This window comes from Siniperca chuatsi, linkage group LG12 (genome assembly GCF_020085105.1).
Source record: "Siniperca chuatsi isolate FFG_IHB_CAS linkage group LG12, ASM2008510v1, whole genome shotgun sequence".
Taxonomy (NCBI): Eukaryota; Metazoa; Chordata; class Actinopteri; order Centrarchiformes; family Sinipercidae; genus Siniperca; species Siniperca chuatsi.
The window spans coordinates 12,774,675-12,792,238 of record NC_058053.1 but is presented as its reverse complement, the minus strand read 5'-3'; the positions used below and the strand labels follow the sequence as shown (position 1 = coordinate 12,792,238).

At 39.0% G+C, this 17,564-nt stretch overlaps 1 protein-coding gene across 2 annotated transcripts; it reads left to right on the top strand.

Moving 5' to 3' along the window:
* Positions 1-33: 33 nt before the first annotated feature.
* On the top strand, positions 34-15,171 carry marchf4 (membrane associated ring-CH-type finger 4). 2 transcript variants are annotated; one of them, XM_044218120.1, is made up of 6 exons: positions 34-171; positions 2,552-2,901; positions 3,514-3,982; positions 11,766-11,921; positions 12,848-13,040; positions 14,574-15,171. In XM_044218120.1, exons 3-6 carry the CDS (start codon positions 3,557-3,559, stop codon positions 14,990-14,992), a joined length of 1,194 nt encoding a protein of 397 aa, XP_044074055.1. In that variant the 5' UTR covers positions 34-171; positions 2,552-2,901; positions 3,514-3,556; the 3' UTR covers positions 14,993-15,171. The 2 variants fall into 2 exon arrangements, with proteins under 2 accessions (XP_044074055.1, XP_044074054.1); XM_044218119.1 differs by having other exon boundaries at positions 3,288-3,982.
* Positions 15,172-17,564: the final 2,393 nt, after the last annotated feature.

Below are 17,564 nucleotides of genomic sequence, written 5' to 3'. Positions count from 1 at the left end.
AGCAAAACAAGCAGGCACGTGGAGGTGGTGGTTGTTTGGTGATTTAGAGCTGTCAAAAAGATAACCGTCAATATGACCGATAAAACTGCTTAAATTTCTACTACATAGGCAGATATATTTGATATGTTAGCTTGAAAGAAAAAGTAAGCAAATTATTTCACGAAAAAGAAGGTAAGGTAAACTGGATACATCCATGATTTAACATCATATCTAACTCTCTTTGACAAAGTTTAGGTTCCTCTAACCTAGCTAACGTTCACGCTAAGTAACGTTAGCCTAACTAACTCATAACTGAAAACAGAATATTCTTGCATTTTACTCAACAAGACAAGATACACTGTTAGCAGTGTTGGAATGTAACAAAAATAGATTTAGCCTACTCAGGTTAAGTTAGCTACTGTACTTAGGTGAAAATTTGAGGTAACCTAATTGTACTGTATTTCCATTTTGTGTTACTTTCTACTAGTTACATTTCATAGGAAAATATTGTACTTTTTACTCCACTAGTTAGCTAGCTACATTTATCTGACAGCTATAGATAGCCTACTAAAACTAAACATAATGATCAACAAATACAATATGATATTAGCTTTAACTTTAGCTTTAATTAGTTAGTTAGCTTCAATCAACCAAGAATAAAATGCTACTTACAGACTGATGCATCAGTATCATCAATCTAATAGCGTATATGCGTATAATAATAATATAAGGGGCAGTTTTGTTGCATAACGAGTATTTTCACTTTGATACTAAGTACATTTTGCTGATAATACTTCTGTACTTCGACTTATGTAGACTTTTGAATCAAGGACTTTTACTTGTAATTGGGTATTCTTACACTGGTATTGCTAGTTTTACTTAGTAAAGGATCTAAATACTTCTTCCATCACTGCTGTCAGCCTATAATTCTAGTTTATGTCTAATGCATTTCTTTAAACTAAGCCTAATAGCTATTTAGCTAATCAGGCACTATACACATGAGATGCGATGTAAGAGCAATCACTGGCAATTACCTGCCAGAATAGAAAACCAGCAGGAGTGAAAGCTACAAGTGTAATGTGTCAGTTCACTGTTGGCAATCCATTAAATGCTCACCCCATGGCCACTAGCCTGACCGCAGTCTTATATAAACTCTGACCAAAAAAAAGGAAACATGTTTCTGCTGGCTGAGTCAGTCCAGCCACAGGTGTGTTCATTTTAATGCCCTGACAAGCCAGTTAATTGCTCCCCCCTGCGTCTGTCTTTTATGTCCAGCTTCCCCAATTTGTTAATTTTTTTTCTTTTTATTTAATAAATGTCTCCATAGTGAGCATCATTCAACAGCGGTGAAAATGAACCAAGCACATTTACTCAAGTACTTTACTTATGTACAATTTGGAGGTACTTTACTTGAGTATTTTGTATGATACTTTATACTTATAATCAAGTACATTTTAGACGGAAATGTAAGTTTGACTGCACTGCATTTATCTGACACCTATAGTTACTAATTAGTTTTCTCCAGATATGATCAGCTTACATGATACACTGTCGATTAAACTATACCCAGCAGTATATAAAGTAATTGAAATTAGTTACAACATTAAAACGCTGCTTACATGTTAATGCATTAATAATAATAATAAAATAACATTATATAGCCTATAAAATGATAAAGCACTCTGAAATTGGTCATTTTGCATTGTGAGTACCTACTTTTGATACTCTTAAGTACATTTTCAAGTATATTTTAACAATACTTATGTACTTCTACTAAAGGGAAATTCTGAATGCAAAGCTTTTGCTTGTAACAGAGTATTTTTACATCGTGGCATTACCACTTGTTAGTGCTGAAATGATTAATCGACTAAAAATCAACTAAAATGATAATGATGAACAACTGACTATGATAGTAAATTGAATATCTTAGATTTTAGACTGTTGGTCGGACAAAACAAGCAATTTGAATAAGGCTTTGGAAATTGTGATGGGCATTATTGACTATTTTCTGCGATTTAGAGACCAAATCAGGAAATTGATCAGATTAAGATAGATATAGCAGATTCATCAATAATGACAATAATCGTTAGTTGCAGCCCTGCTACTTTTACTTAAGTAAATTCAGTGCTTCTTCCACCACTGGTTTTGATCAGTGTTTTAATACATTTTTTATATTGTCGAAAATGTGGTGAATTGAGGGCTTTTGGTGGCTGTCTAATTTGAGAATTTGAGTCTAGCCTGCAATTTGTCCTTTTACTCCTTTAGAAGTGATCATTTTTAAGGTTTAAGCTGCTTCCAACCTAATTGATATTTGTGTTGAGCAAAACTACAGTATTTAGATGAGCTGTTATGAATAATTTGTGTTTGCCTTGTGTTGCCTGATAATTGAATTGTTTAATTATTGATAATTAACTTAATTTTCTGCTCTCTGTTTGCATGATGAAAGGCAGTAAACATCTCCTCCTTTGGAAGAAAACCATTAATGTCACCTTTAACTTAATGTCTCCTTCTATAATGATAGATGTCTTGCCTAAAACAAGTAATTAACCATTTCCCTGTGTATTTGTCTCAGTCCACAGTAATGAGTTGGCTGCTTGCATCACTGTGCTGTGGTGACGTGTGGCGTCTGGGAGCTGTCCCAGGAATCATGGTGCTGAAGCTGCAGCACCAATTCAGCAGCCAATGATCACAGGAGAATCCGGGGCTACGGATGCTTTCACCCAGAGCAGGACAGTCCGACAATCGTGTTGGATTTTAACGGAGGGATTTAAACCCATCGGCTTGTTCCTCGGACATGGAAATTCGATAATTGGGGATGTAAGCTTCACACAGACTTGTCAGCGACCTGCAGTCTGGCTGGAGATCTATGAAAAAAAAATCCTGAAACTGTGAGTCGTATAGAAATCGGTTGTAGCTCGCCAGGTAAGACAGATTTTGCTTCCTAACATGGCACGCCATCGATTGACTTGATTTGCTTTGAAAGCCTTACAAGACATCGACAGTAATCTGAGCTCTGCAGATTTAAAATGTAGCTTTCGGTGTTGTTGGAATATTTGAATTTTAAGATTGAGCACTGACATTTTGTTTTGTAGTCTATATCAGTCCATTGTACCAGGGGCAGATTTGAGTCTTGGTTTGTGCACTCGTCGTGAATCTGGACGGAGAAGCCTGTCTAGATAGTTTATGTTGTACAGAGCAGGCAGACTATTAAGGCCATCAAATGACAGTGGACACTGAGTGAACGGGCCATAACCTTATTACTTGAATGCATATTCCTATCAATCTAACATTTGACTTTCCTCTTTTAGCTGTTGCATTTATTGAACTTAATGGCTTCAGACACTTGTTTGCATCGATGGGATTTGTCGATACTTTCAATTAGAATATACAAATATCAACATAGAAAACTAAAGGGCGGCTTTAAACCCCAACAAACGCTGGAAAACGCACCCTCTACCCCCACTATCCCATCCAACGACATTTGAAGAAGTGTTCATGACGGGGACACATACAGTACATGCTGTTTTCTTCCAGCATCTTTGCGTGATGCTGTGAGTTTCTGGCCGGAGACAGCCTGATGCTGCGCAGCCAGGGCATGCTGAAGAGCCGCTGTTGCGTCCTGCTCGGTGACCTGAGGGTGCTCCTGCTCGGGCCACCGGCACCGCCGACACCGCTGCCTCCGCTGACCCCCATGAGCGGCCAAACTACTGAAAGCCATGAGACAGGCGTCACCGTCCCCGACAACAATAACACGTTAACGCGGAGCCACCAGCACGCAGGTGACCGGGTTACTCCACCTGCAGCAGCAGCCACGGGGCCACCGGGCGAAGAGCGACCGGGCTGGGTTGATGCTGCAGAGCTGTCGGCGGCCCTGCGCGGCTGCAGCAGCTCCTCTGATGACTGCTCAAAGGGCAAACTGGAAGAGAGGTTCTCCCTCACCAGTTACACCGAAAGTGGCTTCAGGACGCCTGTGTGTAGGATCTGCTTCCAGGGACCAGAACACGTAAGTTAAGGGGAAAATAATCCCATAAATGTTACAATAATTAATAAAAATAGTGAAATCTGTTGGTGTTATATTTAGTTAGAATGAAATCTCCCAACTACTTGCTCTCCAAGGAGCATAGGTTAACTATAGAGAGACCAGGTGATGTGTACAGTTAGATCCAGAAATCATCCCTTCCTGGCAGTGCTTCTGTTATATGCAGGCTTTCTGTTACATTAGGATGCACTGGTCAAGCTTCTTTTCCAGTGAGAAAACCCACTCCCAGTGTCTTATTAGGGCAACCACGCAGCTGGAGAGCCCTCTGAGCAGGGATCCCACTGCAGCCTGCACTCATCCCTTTGTGTGGCTTGAAAAGACAGCCATAGCTAGCAGTGTGAGGATAATGAAAGACCTTGTCCCCATGGTTGACAAGTGTGGAGGATACACAGAGATGCAGTAACAACTCATTATAGCCAAACACTGTGAATTCATGACGAAGCATTACATGCATGAAAAAATCAAATAATACCTCTCACTCTGCTGCTCACACGCAAAAAAAAAAAAATAATAATAATGTGCACAGAACAGAAGGGAAGAGCCTTCAAGTTAATCACACTGTGTGCCTCCGTCTTTGGGGCCATATTGATGATAGTGTCACACTACATCAATCAGGAGAGGAAAAATCTGAAAGAAGATGGTTAAGGTGTGCTGCAAAAAATAATATTAAATTATGACAGAGAAGCAGCCACTTAGCAAATTGCAGACACATTAGATACACTGTTTGACAGAGCCTTTGAGACCATATTGACAAATATGTCACACCTCACCAATTAGTAATGCAGGTAGGGAAGTTATAAAAAATGTGAAGCAAGATAACTGAGGTGTAGATCATAACTTTTTATCCAGCAGTCTGTACTCATGGTTGTGTTTCCTTTACCCAAGCAGCAGATTTACTGTATCATTTCATGGTCATTGCACTGTGTATGGCCTATAATATCTCCATGTTTCATCAACTAATTACTCCAACAGCAATTCTGTGCATCATTCCACCTCCGAGCACAGACTTTGTAATTATTACTGACATGGGGTCTAGTTATGAGATTGGAAGACAAGGCCTCATCCTTGTTTTTTCAAAAACTCCACAGATAGTCAGCACACTGCAGTGCATACAAAGTACTGCCTTTCGAAATTTGCAGTATTTCCCATGGCCTCCTCCAACTCATCTCATCAATGCTTCCTTGAGACATTGTAGCTAGTCAATAGCACTTGATTTCATGCCGTCTTATCATTATGCAAGTTCTTAGCTATCACCAGCCTTCCTTTTCCTGTCATCTTTGCTGTTGGTTTGGGTGAAGTACAGATATGGATCTGCTGAGGTGTAAATGGGTACAGAATGAGGCTCCATTTGAAAAGAGAGATGAGTGGACTGTCTGTGTCACTGTGTGATACAAACAGTGGGGACATTAGTTATCCTCTGCTCTCTCTTAGCCTCCAGGATGTCACATAGACCAAGGCAGCCAGAATCTGATCTGACAATCCACCTCTAAAACACTTCCATCCCCAAGGCTGAGATACTCAAGACAGAGTAAAGAAGGGAGCAAGAGACATTGCTTTCCTCAAGCATCCCACTAGAAAAGGGCCTTGAGTGTCTGACAGAGGCAACCATTGAAAAATGATTGTACTCTGATTGAATATGACACCAAACGATGTAATAAGTCTGTGTAATCAAATTCATGTCGGTGTTTTTGGTACCTTTTTTTTTTGGTGCCCTTTTGATTCACAACCAAAGTCCTGTTGTTTTTTTAGGATAGTTTTGCATCTTTCTATCCAAATCTGTCTTAATACAATACTTAATACAATACTCACATGCCCATTCAAAGGAATTGGTCACTGTAATCATTCCTCTTCTCCATACTGGCCATGATGCTATCTCTTCAGAAGTCTGTAAGACAAATTAACTGGATATCTTCCAAAGTCTTTTTAGTACGAAATGTCCTCTTTGTGTTACTACCTCTTCCCGACAGCTTAGCAAGGAAACACTGAACAGGGAAACACAAACAGAGAATTTCATACTAGAAGACTGTAACTTTGAATAATACCCACTTGATAGCACAGAACAAAGACTGTGGATTTTGTTCCCCATCACTTACATTAGATTCACACAACAAAGGGATCTCCTCAGGGCCTGCATGGACAGGAGGAATGATTATAGCGACCAATAACTCTTTCAATATATATATGGACATGAGAGTTTTGTATTAAGATAAACTTGAAAAACACCAATCCTTTAAGACAGACTCCTTCTGTCGGAGTCAAATTACATCCCCAGACACACACATTGTACAGTATAATGAACAGCTGAGCCAATGTCAGATGAAATGACATACATTCAATGCTTTTTTTACCTCATTACCTCAGGTTATTCATGTTTTTTTTTATATATACAGCTATCTTAAGACGTATTTCGAACCATTATCGGTTCTATTAAGCTAAAGTTTAGCGAGATGCTTTACAGGGCGCTCTGGCTTGCTTGCATAGAGCGTTTGCTTTATTTAAGCTTGTGCTTTCAGACTTAATCTTGACCTTAACCCTCGAAGAATAAGCAATTTCTCTGCTATATCTTCAGGTCATAGAGATTTTCAGGAAATAATCATATAGTGCACAAACTTATAAAAAGGAAATTTTACAAGTTAATATACAAAGAAAAGTTGTGAAATATTTCTGTGTGGGGGGGATCCTTTCCTAGTGTCATGCACTATTACATTGAAGTGCCCTTTGGGGCTGATGCTTCTACTGTCCTGTCCTCACTTCAGATGCATGTTGAGAATATGTGAGACCCTGCTGCTTAGAAAAAAATGTCGGCTTTCCCTCCTAAATCATAACACAGATAATGCACTCACACAGTGTGTTTGTCTGAGACACAAGGAGAAGCCTTGAGGGGTCAAGTTAGCATCATTCTTTCTATATGGCCCCACAGTGCAGGAGGCACTATGCTCTCTGTATTCCATCAGACATACATAGGATGGCTCCTTTGCCATTTGATGGGAATGGGATATAAACAAGTTACAGCACATGAAATGTTTTGGCCTTGCTGTGAATTCATAAACTTAAATTATAAACCCTGGTTGCTCTTTTATTCTGTTACTTTTAAAGGACCGTTAACTGTCACTGTAGACTTAATGGTTGCCATAAAATAGGCGGAAAATGAGTCCCCCAGCATATGTTTTATGAGCAATCATTATAGGTAAATAAATTTTAAATTATATGTCCTTCAATTTAATAGTTCAGTGATTGTACTTCTTTTCCCTCTAACTTGAATATGTTTAAAATGTGTATATGAAGCTGTTTTTCAGATGACTGCAGTATTGCAGGTTCTTATTAAGAAATGCTTGTGGCCTGAATGTCATTGGCTATTGTAAAAATCTCTTTCATTCAGTTTCTATGGGAGCTAGTTTATTATACCACAGTTTCCCTTCGCCTAGAGTTAATGGAGTTCACTTGCACTGATTCCAGACCCTTAAGAAATGTGAATAGCTATCTCTAATTTAGTTTCATGTCGTTATATACATTGGGAGTGGATCCAATTTTATAAGGAGAAAATGATGTGCACTGATGTGTTTTTAGAATAATGCAGCACAGAGAAATGGAATAACACAGCCAAAGCTATCAGACTTATCATCTTTTTAATACATTGTTCTATTGTAGGGTTTTTTTAATGATCATTGCTGTTTGATCAACAAAAGGACATTTAGTTATCACTTTCTGTATGCGTGGGCTGTAATGCCACATTTGTTATCAGCCTCTCTTGCTCTCTCTCCAGCCTCAGTTGTACTGGAGTGATCTAGGTTTCAGCTCTTGGCTGCAATCAGGCCAGTCACAGTGAGTGGTCTAAGTCCCACTGGACACGGCAGAAGTGTTCTGGTGCTCCTGCCAATACACTCCCACCCTGGCCATCTGTAGATGGGCCTTTTCTCCTCTAACTCCCTGATTTTCTCTCCCTTCTCCTCGACCAGGGTGCTGCTCCGTCTGTCAGAGATGTCAGCACAATGATGGCGTGGAGAAATAATTTGGAAACTCACTGCGTTTATTCCTACAGTCATGTTCATGGTAGACAGCAACGGGGAATATTTGATATTGAATTAACAATACCTTGGCTTAGAAAGTGAATGCCTGAGCTTAGAGAGGTGGAGAGCTTCCTTGCAGCAGAAGAGGTCGGCTAATTTATTTTTTCTTTCACTACAGGGTTTTTTCCCCCAGTCCCATTAAGATTAAAATACGTCTATACAAGAAGGTCCTGCTTTGAATTTTATAGATCCAAGTTTCTTTAACTGCAGGTCAGGACCTAAAAGGGGTTGCAGGTCTACATCTTTTGGGTCATCATCTATATCTATATATGACAAGACTAGTAATATGTTTTAATGAGCTTGGGGCCCACGATGAGAGAATATAATTTTCTCATTTATTCCTCAAGATGAATACGGCTTAAGAATAATGGCTGGTTAAGAATGTGGCAGAGCACATATTTTTGTTAAGTGGAAACCTTGTGATGCCAAATTTAGTGAATTTTATATTTTCACTTTAGCTGATGGGTTTCAGAGTCTTCTATAGGCTGAAAAAAATGCTTTGATTTTTATGAAAACCTGTCAGACCCCTCTGGATAAGCTGAAAACACATGTTGATCAAGTTAAAAATACAGCTCCTAAATCTCAGCTCTTTCACCTGACAGCAGTAATATGCTCCTTTTTAGTCATGCCTTGCTAAATATTCACATGGTTCAAGAGTTTACAAGTCTACTACTGTTGTCCACTGAGCACCTCTTAAGGAGTAACCTTTACTCCAGCAACTTTTGAGGTTAAACACTCACACAAAACAAACATTGTTATTCTGCTTTTCAGTGAAATCACTCATATGTAGCTGTTACATGGGGGACTTGAAATGCCCTCAATTATACTAACATCCTAACTGACTGACAGTGAGTTCAGAAATATCATTTCAAGATGACCAGTATGACAAGAAACCATATCTTCCACAATAACTGTACCACAAATTGGATGTTGTTTAAAATTTCCTCATGAGTACTAGATAAATGCAAGACAGCCAGATTTTAAGTTTTACATTTTCTCTTCTCTACTTTTGACAGGCTGACAAACCCTCCTGTGTCAGTTGCCCCTGAACTTCTATCCAATAAGTCATGCAATGAATTTGCCTCTTTCTTCACTGACAAAATTCAGAAAATTAGACAAGCTGTCAGTACCTCCATATCAGGTATCGATTCTGTATTGCGTCCACTTAAAACCAATTCAATTAGCATGACACAGTTTGATCATATCAACTATGAAACCTCAGAAGAAACAGTGCAACATCTGAAATCCTCCTTCTGCTACCTTGATATTGAAGTGTTTTTAACTGCATAGCATCCGATCTTCTGCAAATAGTAAAAACTTCTCTACTCCTATTTCCCACAGGCTCTGAAGACTGCAGTTATTAAGCCACTCTTAAAAAAGAACAGTCTAGACACCTCACTAAAGAACCACAATAGGCCCACATCATTTTTAAGTAAAATCACTGAAAAGGCTGTTTTTCAACAACTGAACACCTTCCTGGCCCTGAACAATTGTTTTAATGTTTTCCAGTCAGGATTTCAACCACACCACAACACTGAGATTTATCTTGTTAAAGTCTTGAATGACATCGACTTAAACACAGACAGTGGAAAAGTTTCAGTCTTGGTATTATTAGATCTCAGTGCTGCATTCGACACAGTCGACCACAACATATTACTAGACAGACTGGGTGGGACTTTCAGGCACAGTGCTAAACTAGTTTGAATCCTGTTTGAAGGACAGGGACTACTTTGTGCTGATTGGTAACTACACATGTAAGTGTACAAAAATGACACACATTTACATAACAATGTCACCAGGTGACTTTGGTCCCATGAAACACTGAGTATGTGCAATGAACAAATTAATCAATTAAACGAAAATAAAACTAAAATAAATGTTTTTAGAGCCAAAGAAGAACAATTAAGTCAGTGCTCAGTCGCTAACGTTAAAGACCATAAACCAGGCTAGAAATCTCGGTGTAGTCGTGGACTCAGAAATTTCAATAACCACATAAGACAATTACAAAATCAGCTTACTATCACCTTAAGAACATATCAAGAATTAAAGAACTTATGTCTCAGTGAGATTTAGAAAAACTTGTCCAAGCGTTTATCTTCAGTAGGCTCAACTACTGTAACACTGTCTTCAGAGGTCTCTGTAAAAAGTCGATCAAACAGCTGCAGCTGATTCAGAAAGCTGCTGCTAGAGACCTCACTAAGACCCGAAGAAACCGATCACCAGTTCTCAGATCTTTTTTGCTGGCTTCCTGTTTGTCAAAGAAGTGATTTTAAAATACTACTCTTGGTTTGTAAAGCACTGAATGGTTTAGGGCCAAAATACGATTCTGCTGCTCCGTTATGAACCATCCAGACCTCTCAGACTGTCTGGGACAGGACTGCTTACTGTCCACAGAGTCAACTCTAAACATGGAGAAGCAGCATTCAGTTTTTATGCACTACATTTAAATCAGGACTTTTCTGTATGCCACTGCCTTTTATTAAGTTAAGCTTATTCATATCTTGCACTGCACTGTAATTTTTATTCTACTGTTTTATTTTAGCTTATTTTTATCTTCTCTTTCTTTTACTTTTTTAAATCATATTTAAATGTGTCTTTTTATATTGCCTTGTGTTTATTTTCTTAATGCATTTTATGCAAAGCACTTTGAATTGCCTTGTTGTTGAAAAGTGCTATACAAATAAACTTTCCCTGCCTTTAATAAAGATCAGGTTCAAGCAGAGAAGGAAGGCAGGGTGAGCAGAAAGAGGAGGAAGGAGGGGTAAAAGAGAAAAGAAGTGTTTTCTGATATATTTATATTTGGTTGGAAGTAACCATATTTGCAATTAAACTATAAAACAATATTTATGTATATATGACAGCTACATTCACTTTAAGAGCTGCAGTAACATTGTACCTTTAGTGCAGTATTTTGCAACTTTGGTTTTTCTCTTTGGCAGAAGCTTCAGTGACTAATCCTCCACCTTTCAACAGTATTAGTAATCAAGCATTTTGCCTGTCAACTAGGTGTGAGGCAAAGCTTTCATTTCACACCTGAACTGCTGTTCTGTTATAATATGTGCAGTTCTGTGTACTCTGGGTTAGTGTGTGTGTGTGTGTGTGTGTGTGTGTGTGTGTGTGTGTGTGTGTGTGTGTGTGTGTGTGTGTGTGCAAAGCTCTCAGAAAATCAATAAGCCAACACAAAGAACTACAAAGAAATATAAATGTATGTACAGTGTAACCTACAGTATATTGCGCGTAAAAGGGTTATCCGCAGGGGGTAAATAAGATGAGAAAACAAAGGATTTTCAGCCAGTCAGTGATTGCTATAGGGAGATATTTCTTCTGAATCACAAATCACTACTTGGGCTGCTCTTAAGCTCGAGTCCATTATTATGATGGCAGAACATTTTAGCAATTTTCTTCTTATTGTAGTCTGCGGTATTTCATTGCATTCTGTGCGCTTCTACGGAAAAATGTAACCCAGTATGCATCAGTGCAGGACTTTATTTTTCTTTATTTACATCACTACGCCTCATAGGTAGCAAGGTTCATGTTTCACCAGCACAGATTGTCCGAACAAGATATCCACTGAAAGTAAAAATATGAAGCAAAAAACATATATTTATGTATTTAAATTAATTATGAAAAACCCTTGTTTTTGGTTGCTGGTATTGACCGAGTCTGTCTCTTTCCCACAGGGGGAGCTCCTGAGCCCATGTCGGTGCTGTGGGTCAGTACGCTGCACCCACCAGCCCTGCCTCATCAAATGGATCAGCGAGAGAGGTTCCTGGGCCTGTGAGCTCTGCTACTACAAATATCAGGTCATTGCCATCAGCACCAAGAATCCACTACAGGTGAGCTGTAGGTGTAAAGGGACAGCACGGTAGAAATTTAAAAGGAAAAGAGCTGGATGAGAAGCCAAGATTTTATCACCTTGTGTGAAAATATTTAGTTATTGTAGGTTCTTGGAACTAGGAGGCTCTGGCAAATTAACAGTCCAGTGAAAAAGTCAAAACACTGAGTACTAAAAGGTCTGTTTCGCCATGTCATTAGGAGAATTGTTGGGGTTTATGGGCATAGGGGTAGATAGCCCAAGGCCTTCTCCTCTGGGACTCATTTGGATGCATTTTTGGTTTTCATATCAAAATTTATTTGGGACAAAATACCTAAAAGACAATTTGCAGTCTTTAGCGCAGCTCTGGTCATTAACAGAGGAATTCAACTAAAAAGTTTTTGAAAGTTTTTGAATTAAACAAGGCTTTTTCCCCTCTGATCTCTAGAACAGAAAGATTGCAGAAGCAACTTTTCTCTCAGTTTTAGACTTTGGCGATATGATAGGGTCGTTTTTCAAAGCAGCACTGATGTGTGAAAGACTTTTTTTTGTGGTTTATATACCAAGAGTCAGCTATAGCATTCCCTGAAGTTTTTTGTGAGCAAATATTTATTTGCAAATGCTTAGCAAAATGATAGATACAAATAATTAAAATGTCTTGTATACGCATACATACTACATACCTGCCGCTGTCTGCATCCTCCACTCCCCATGGCAGCATTCCCTGAAGTTTGATAGTTTAGGAATCTGATTATCTGTTCTGATAAATGCTTTTCAATCAGTGATTGTACCCAATGATTGTATCTTTCTCTTGTTGGTACTTCTCTTTATGTATTTGTTCACATTCTTGTCCCACAAAGTGTTTTCCAAGTATTCAATAAAGTTAAAAGAGAAATGAGAATGAAATAGAAAGAGCTAAGCTGTACTGTGGTCTGTGTCTTTCTGCAGTGGCAGGCCATCTCCCTGACAGTGATAGAAAAAGTGCAGATAGCAGCAGCCATCTTGGGCTCCCTGTTCCTGATAGCCAGTATCTCCTGGCTGGTGTGGTCGTCTTTCAGCCCGTCGGCCCGCTGGCAGCGACAAGATCTGCTTTTCCAGATCTGCTACGGCATGTACGGATTTATGGATGTCGTCTGCATCGGTGAGGTGCTAGATTTCACATTGGGTTTATTACTTGTTTAACTTAATTTGATTCATATAATTCCTCTTGGAATGAGTGTGTGCATTATAAGACTGAGAATGACATTGAGTGCGTCCAGTCTGGTCACATTATTCCAGGTACATTATGCATTCAACAGGCAAAGCAAACATAATGTCAAAGGTTTTCAGTAATTAGACCCACCAGCTGTGCACAAATAACTGTGAATGCCATGAACAGTTTACACTATTGACAATCAATACAACAAATCTATACCACATTGTCAGCTACTTCATATTGTATCAGTATTGAGTGTGTGGTTTCCTGTCACGTTACACTGGCTTATAATTTGTATTGCACACATGATTGTTTGGCCACTTTTGTTAATATTTTTGTAATATTCACTATATTACAGTTCCTATATTAAAGATGCTCAAAGCTTACATGATTTATTAAACATGAGTGCTGAATGTTCAAAACTTTTTGCAGCAACTGAAGTGGTTTTCATAGCATATATTAAAATGCATTTCACTCTGTAATAAAAGCTGCAGCGCCAAATTCAGGCAAACTTTGAAGACCATTGTGTGCTGATATAATACAAGAGAAGGGGAAAAAAGGTGCATTGAAGAATTTTTTACCATCTTCTGGATTTGTGTGGGCGTCCAAATTGAAACTTGTAGCATCCGCTTTAAGCCTGCTGTCCTCCTCTGGAGCCCGGGGGCCCGCGTGTTTTGGATGACTGTGTGATGGCATCTCACATTAAGAAAAACTCTAACTGCCACTGCAGCAGACAGCGGGATGAGAGGAATAGGAGATTGATTGTCTCTGGTTTGGTGGCGAGGATTGACTGTGGAGTCATTAACTCTGCACTTTACACAGATTAACTCGTCACCTGGCAGACAGTAAAGAGCAAAGAACTGACTTTCACTTATCCACAGGGTTAGAGTGGGAGAGTAAAGTAAATATAGAAGTATTAAATGTCCATATTTGGCAGTACAGCTTCTATATACGGTTCTGTACACTGGCTGCAGTGGTGATGATGATACAGAAGGTAATCATCTGAGGTTAAGCAGACTAGAAAACATCCCATTCATACAGTATTTCCCTCAGCATGACTTTAATATGAAAAAAAATTCTAAAAAATCTTGGGGTCCAAGCATCTCTTGTTACAGATTGATTTTAATTTTCCAGATACTGAGTTAAATGAACATGAATCAATAAGCAATTTTAAACTGTGATAAGATGTTATCGAACAACCCCAGAGAACAGATGCATCATTTTTACTAACTTAAAGCCAAAAGTGGTGAGTGTTGCTCTGTCATAAGTTGTGCCATGTCTACAATTTTTCTAAGAAATGAAGCTCTTATCTCGGGGTTATGGTGTAATTCTTTAAAGATGAGTTGTTTTGTTCTGCCACTCCCTCAGCTAATACTTCCTGCAGGCTTTAACACAGTGAATCTGCCACTGCAGAGATATATATATCACTTTGTGCTGCCAGACAGTGACATTGTCTAATTGATGTTCTCATCTCCACAGCACTAATTGTCCACGAGGGACCTTCTGTGTTTCGTATCTTTCACCGCTGGCAGGCCGTGAACCAACAGTGGAAAGTCCTGAACTATGATAAGTCTATGGACAGTGATGACATGAAGAACACCACTGTGGACAGGACTCTGTCTCAGCCCAGTCCAGGCTTTCAGACTGGGGTGGGAGTGTCCACCTCCACCTCCTCGCTGATGGTGGTAGCCTCCACAGCCGCTGGCTCCACCTCTACAACCGTGGTGACGGCCGCAGGAGAACTAGGAGCACATGTGGACCCCAATGGCAGCGCAGTGCCAGACCAACACTGTCCCTACAACATCCTCCACCTCCTCAGCCACCTGAGGCAGCCAGAGGCCCGCAGCCAACCCAGCAATAGCACACGAGAGTTGGTCATGAGAGTCACTACAGTCTGAGGAGTCAGTTGAGGCCTTATCTCACATGGAGGTGAAAGATTTATGAACCAGCTGACAGTTGAAAAAAAAAAAGTCTTATCTTAACTGCACTGGATTAATACCATGTTCTTGTTTGTTTCAAAATGCATCTCTGATGTCCTTACATGGATTGAATAAAAGTCGAAGTTGTTTGATTTGCAGAATTGGTTGGAAAATAGTTATTTTGGATATTTGGGGTAAAGAATATTTGCTAACATGTGAATAGATGTTCATTCCTGTTTTCTGAAACAATATACGGTGAAGAGAATCTAAGCTCAAAGGTCCCCTTACTATTGGTTGAGAGCTTTCAACTGCAGGTGACACCTCAGCCAGCTCTATTCAATGAATGAAGACTGTGAGATGTTGTTGAAAACTTTTGATGTTAGATTCTCTTCATCATTAATAGCTAACAGTTTTACCTGGACACCTGTCTGTATTATATAAAAATGATCCAGAAATAACAGTAGAAAGAACTTAGTTTTTACGATAGAAAATCAGCATCTGGATCTGCATCAAAGCGCTAGTGACAATTATGGGAAACATTTAGCATTTTGTTCATTTAAGTAAGTGCAGTAGTTCATGAGAAAATCGTGCATGTTAAAATGATGTAGTGCAACCTTTCTCTATTGTCCAGATGCATTGCAGACATTGTGGTCTAGAACTGCAAATGCAGTGATCAAAACTTCAAAAACATTCACTTAACTTTTAATGATTTCTGGTTCTTTTCACTCAGTTCCTTACTTTTCACCCAAATATCACATTGAAATCACAGTTTACTAATGAACAAAAATCTATTTCTGTGTGAAAATATGCAACGGTACAAAACTTTTGACTCCATAATCAGTTTCAAGTCACATGTAAAGGGACGCACCAGGTTGGACACGTTCTGTGTGTCAAAAAATAGAAGCAGAGATAGTAGGAACTGCAGCTTTTGAATGTAAGGTGGGAACATTTATGAAGTTGTTCACCTTTGTCATATTACATGGTGTGAGGCTCCATTACACACAGTGCTGCAGTTTAGGTGATACTCTAATCCCATGGAAGAATATCAAATGTCTATCTCCTACCTAGTTAACATTTATGAAAGTGAGAAATTGCCAGAGATGCCAGTGTTGAATTTGTCAGACAAAGATTTTCCCTTAAAGGTGTCTGATCAGAGAGAATATTACAGGAAGTGTGTGGATTAAATCTATGACCTGATGTAAATAACGTAGGAAGGAAAGATACGAAGCAGTAAACAGGCAGTCTAAAATAATTAGTAAACTTTATTTTCACTTTTTTACTAAATCAGTGCAGGTTTGATGCAATGTTTTGAAAGAGAAGGTTTTTCTTTGTACTCTGTCTTTGATAAGCACTTCTGAATTTTCGTTTCCGACACCATTATGTGACTTTGTTGATTGTATTGGTTTTAAGAAGGCATTTTCCATCTTTTCGCACGCAGTTGTTTGCCACAAATTCTCAAAAATGTGGCCTTTTACAGTATTTCCAACAATACATCTGAACAATGGAGAAAAACGATACTAAGGACAGTCATCAGCTAGTTTGCTTAATTGCTTCTGCCACTGTCTCCACGCATGAAAACGCGTTTCTGCTCCAAAGCAGTGGTGTCACTTGCAGTCCATTAGAGACATATTTATATTCACATTTGGCCCACAAAGCCAGTGATTTCTCTTGGCTCTCAGATTCAGATATGCTCTTTGATATTTATTCACAGTTTTTGATTCATGTCCATGAAAGATCAATTTTATCCCATGGGACACCAGATCTCTAAAGCATGTTGTGGGAGGGTAGAAACATGCTCATAGTGGGGGGCGGAGAGGGGGGGAGATGTATTGATGTTACCCATTTTTTCCCACAATGTCAACAATGTGATGCTGTGCAGGGAAGACACTGTGCATTATTCTACATTTTCTCATTTGGATGTTGTCTCCTCAAAAAAACATTTTGATGCTAATATTATCCATTACAAGCAAAAGCCAAAGCTGATCATAGTGTGAAGCATTTTTCCAGAGCTCTGCCTCAGATGCCTTTGAGCCTTTTCCAACATGCATTACATTAAAACACATCATTAGCTTAAAAATACATCTGATATGAATGATCTGCATTAATTTAAGTGATGCTGGAACTTAATTTCATGCCATTTATTTTTTATTCCTGTAGGTTTTTGCAATGCAGCAGTACACTGTAACCTTGTCTTATTAATATAACACTGTTTACTTGTTTAACAAAGTATTTCAATGCTGTATTGAAGGAAATCAAAATAGTTCACACTGTCAAAAAGCATAATCATGAAGTGCATTACCTCCTGTCTGTGTAACCTTCAGTATTCTTTCTAATTAATCTCCACATTACCTGGTGGATGTGCTATTTTGCAACTCTGCTATTCCTCATCATAATCAAATGCCAGGAGTACAGTATCTGCAGAGACTCAGGTAGCGCTGTGATTTTCTGCTGAATTATTTAAGCCATGAAATGCTGATATCAATGGGTGGGAGCTGCTGTATAGAACTTGCAAGGAGCTGGGAGGTTGCAGAGTTCACCATGAATCTGCTTG

What these genes read in the sequence shown, in the direction of transcription:
- marchf4 (XM_044218120.1), top strand. Translation starts at nt 3,557, where the DNA reads ATGCTGCGCAGCCAGGGCATGCTGAAGAGCCGCTGTTGCGTCCTGCTC. An exon ending in GCACCAAGAATCCACTACAG is followed by an intron (nt 11,922 to 12,847) that starts GTGAGCTGTAGG and finishes GTCTTTCTGCAG; the next exon opens with TGGCAGGCCATCTCCCTGAC. An exon ending in TATGGATGTCGTCTGCATCG is followed by an intron (nt 13,041 to 14,573) that starts GTGAGGTGCTAG and finishes TCATCTCCACAG; the next exon opens with CACTAATTGTCCACGAGGGA.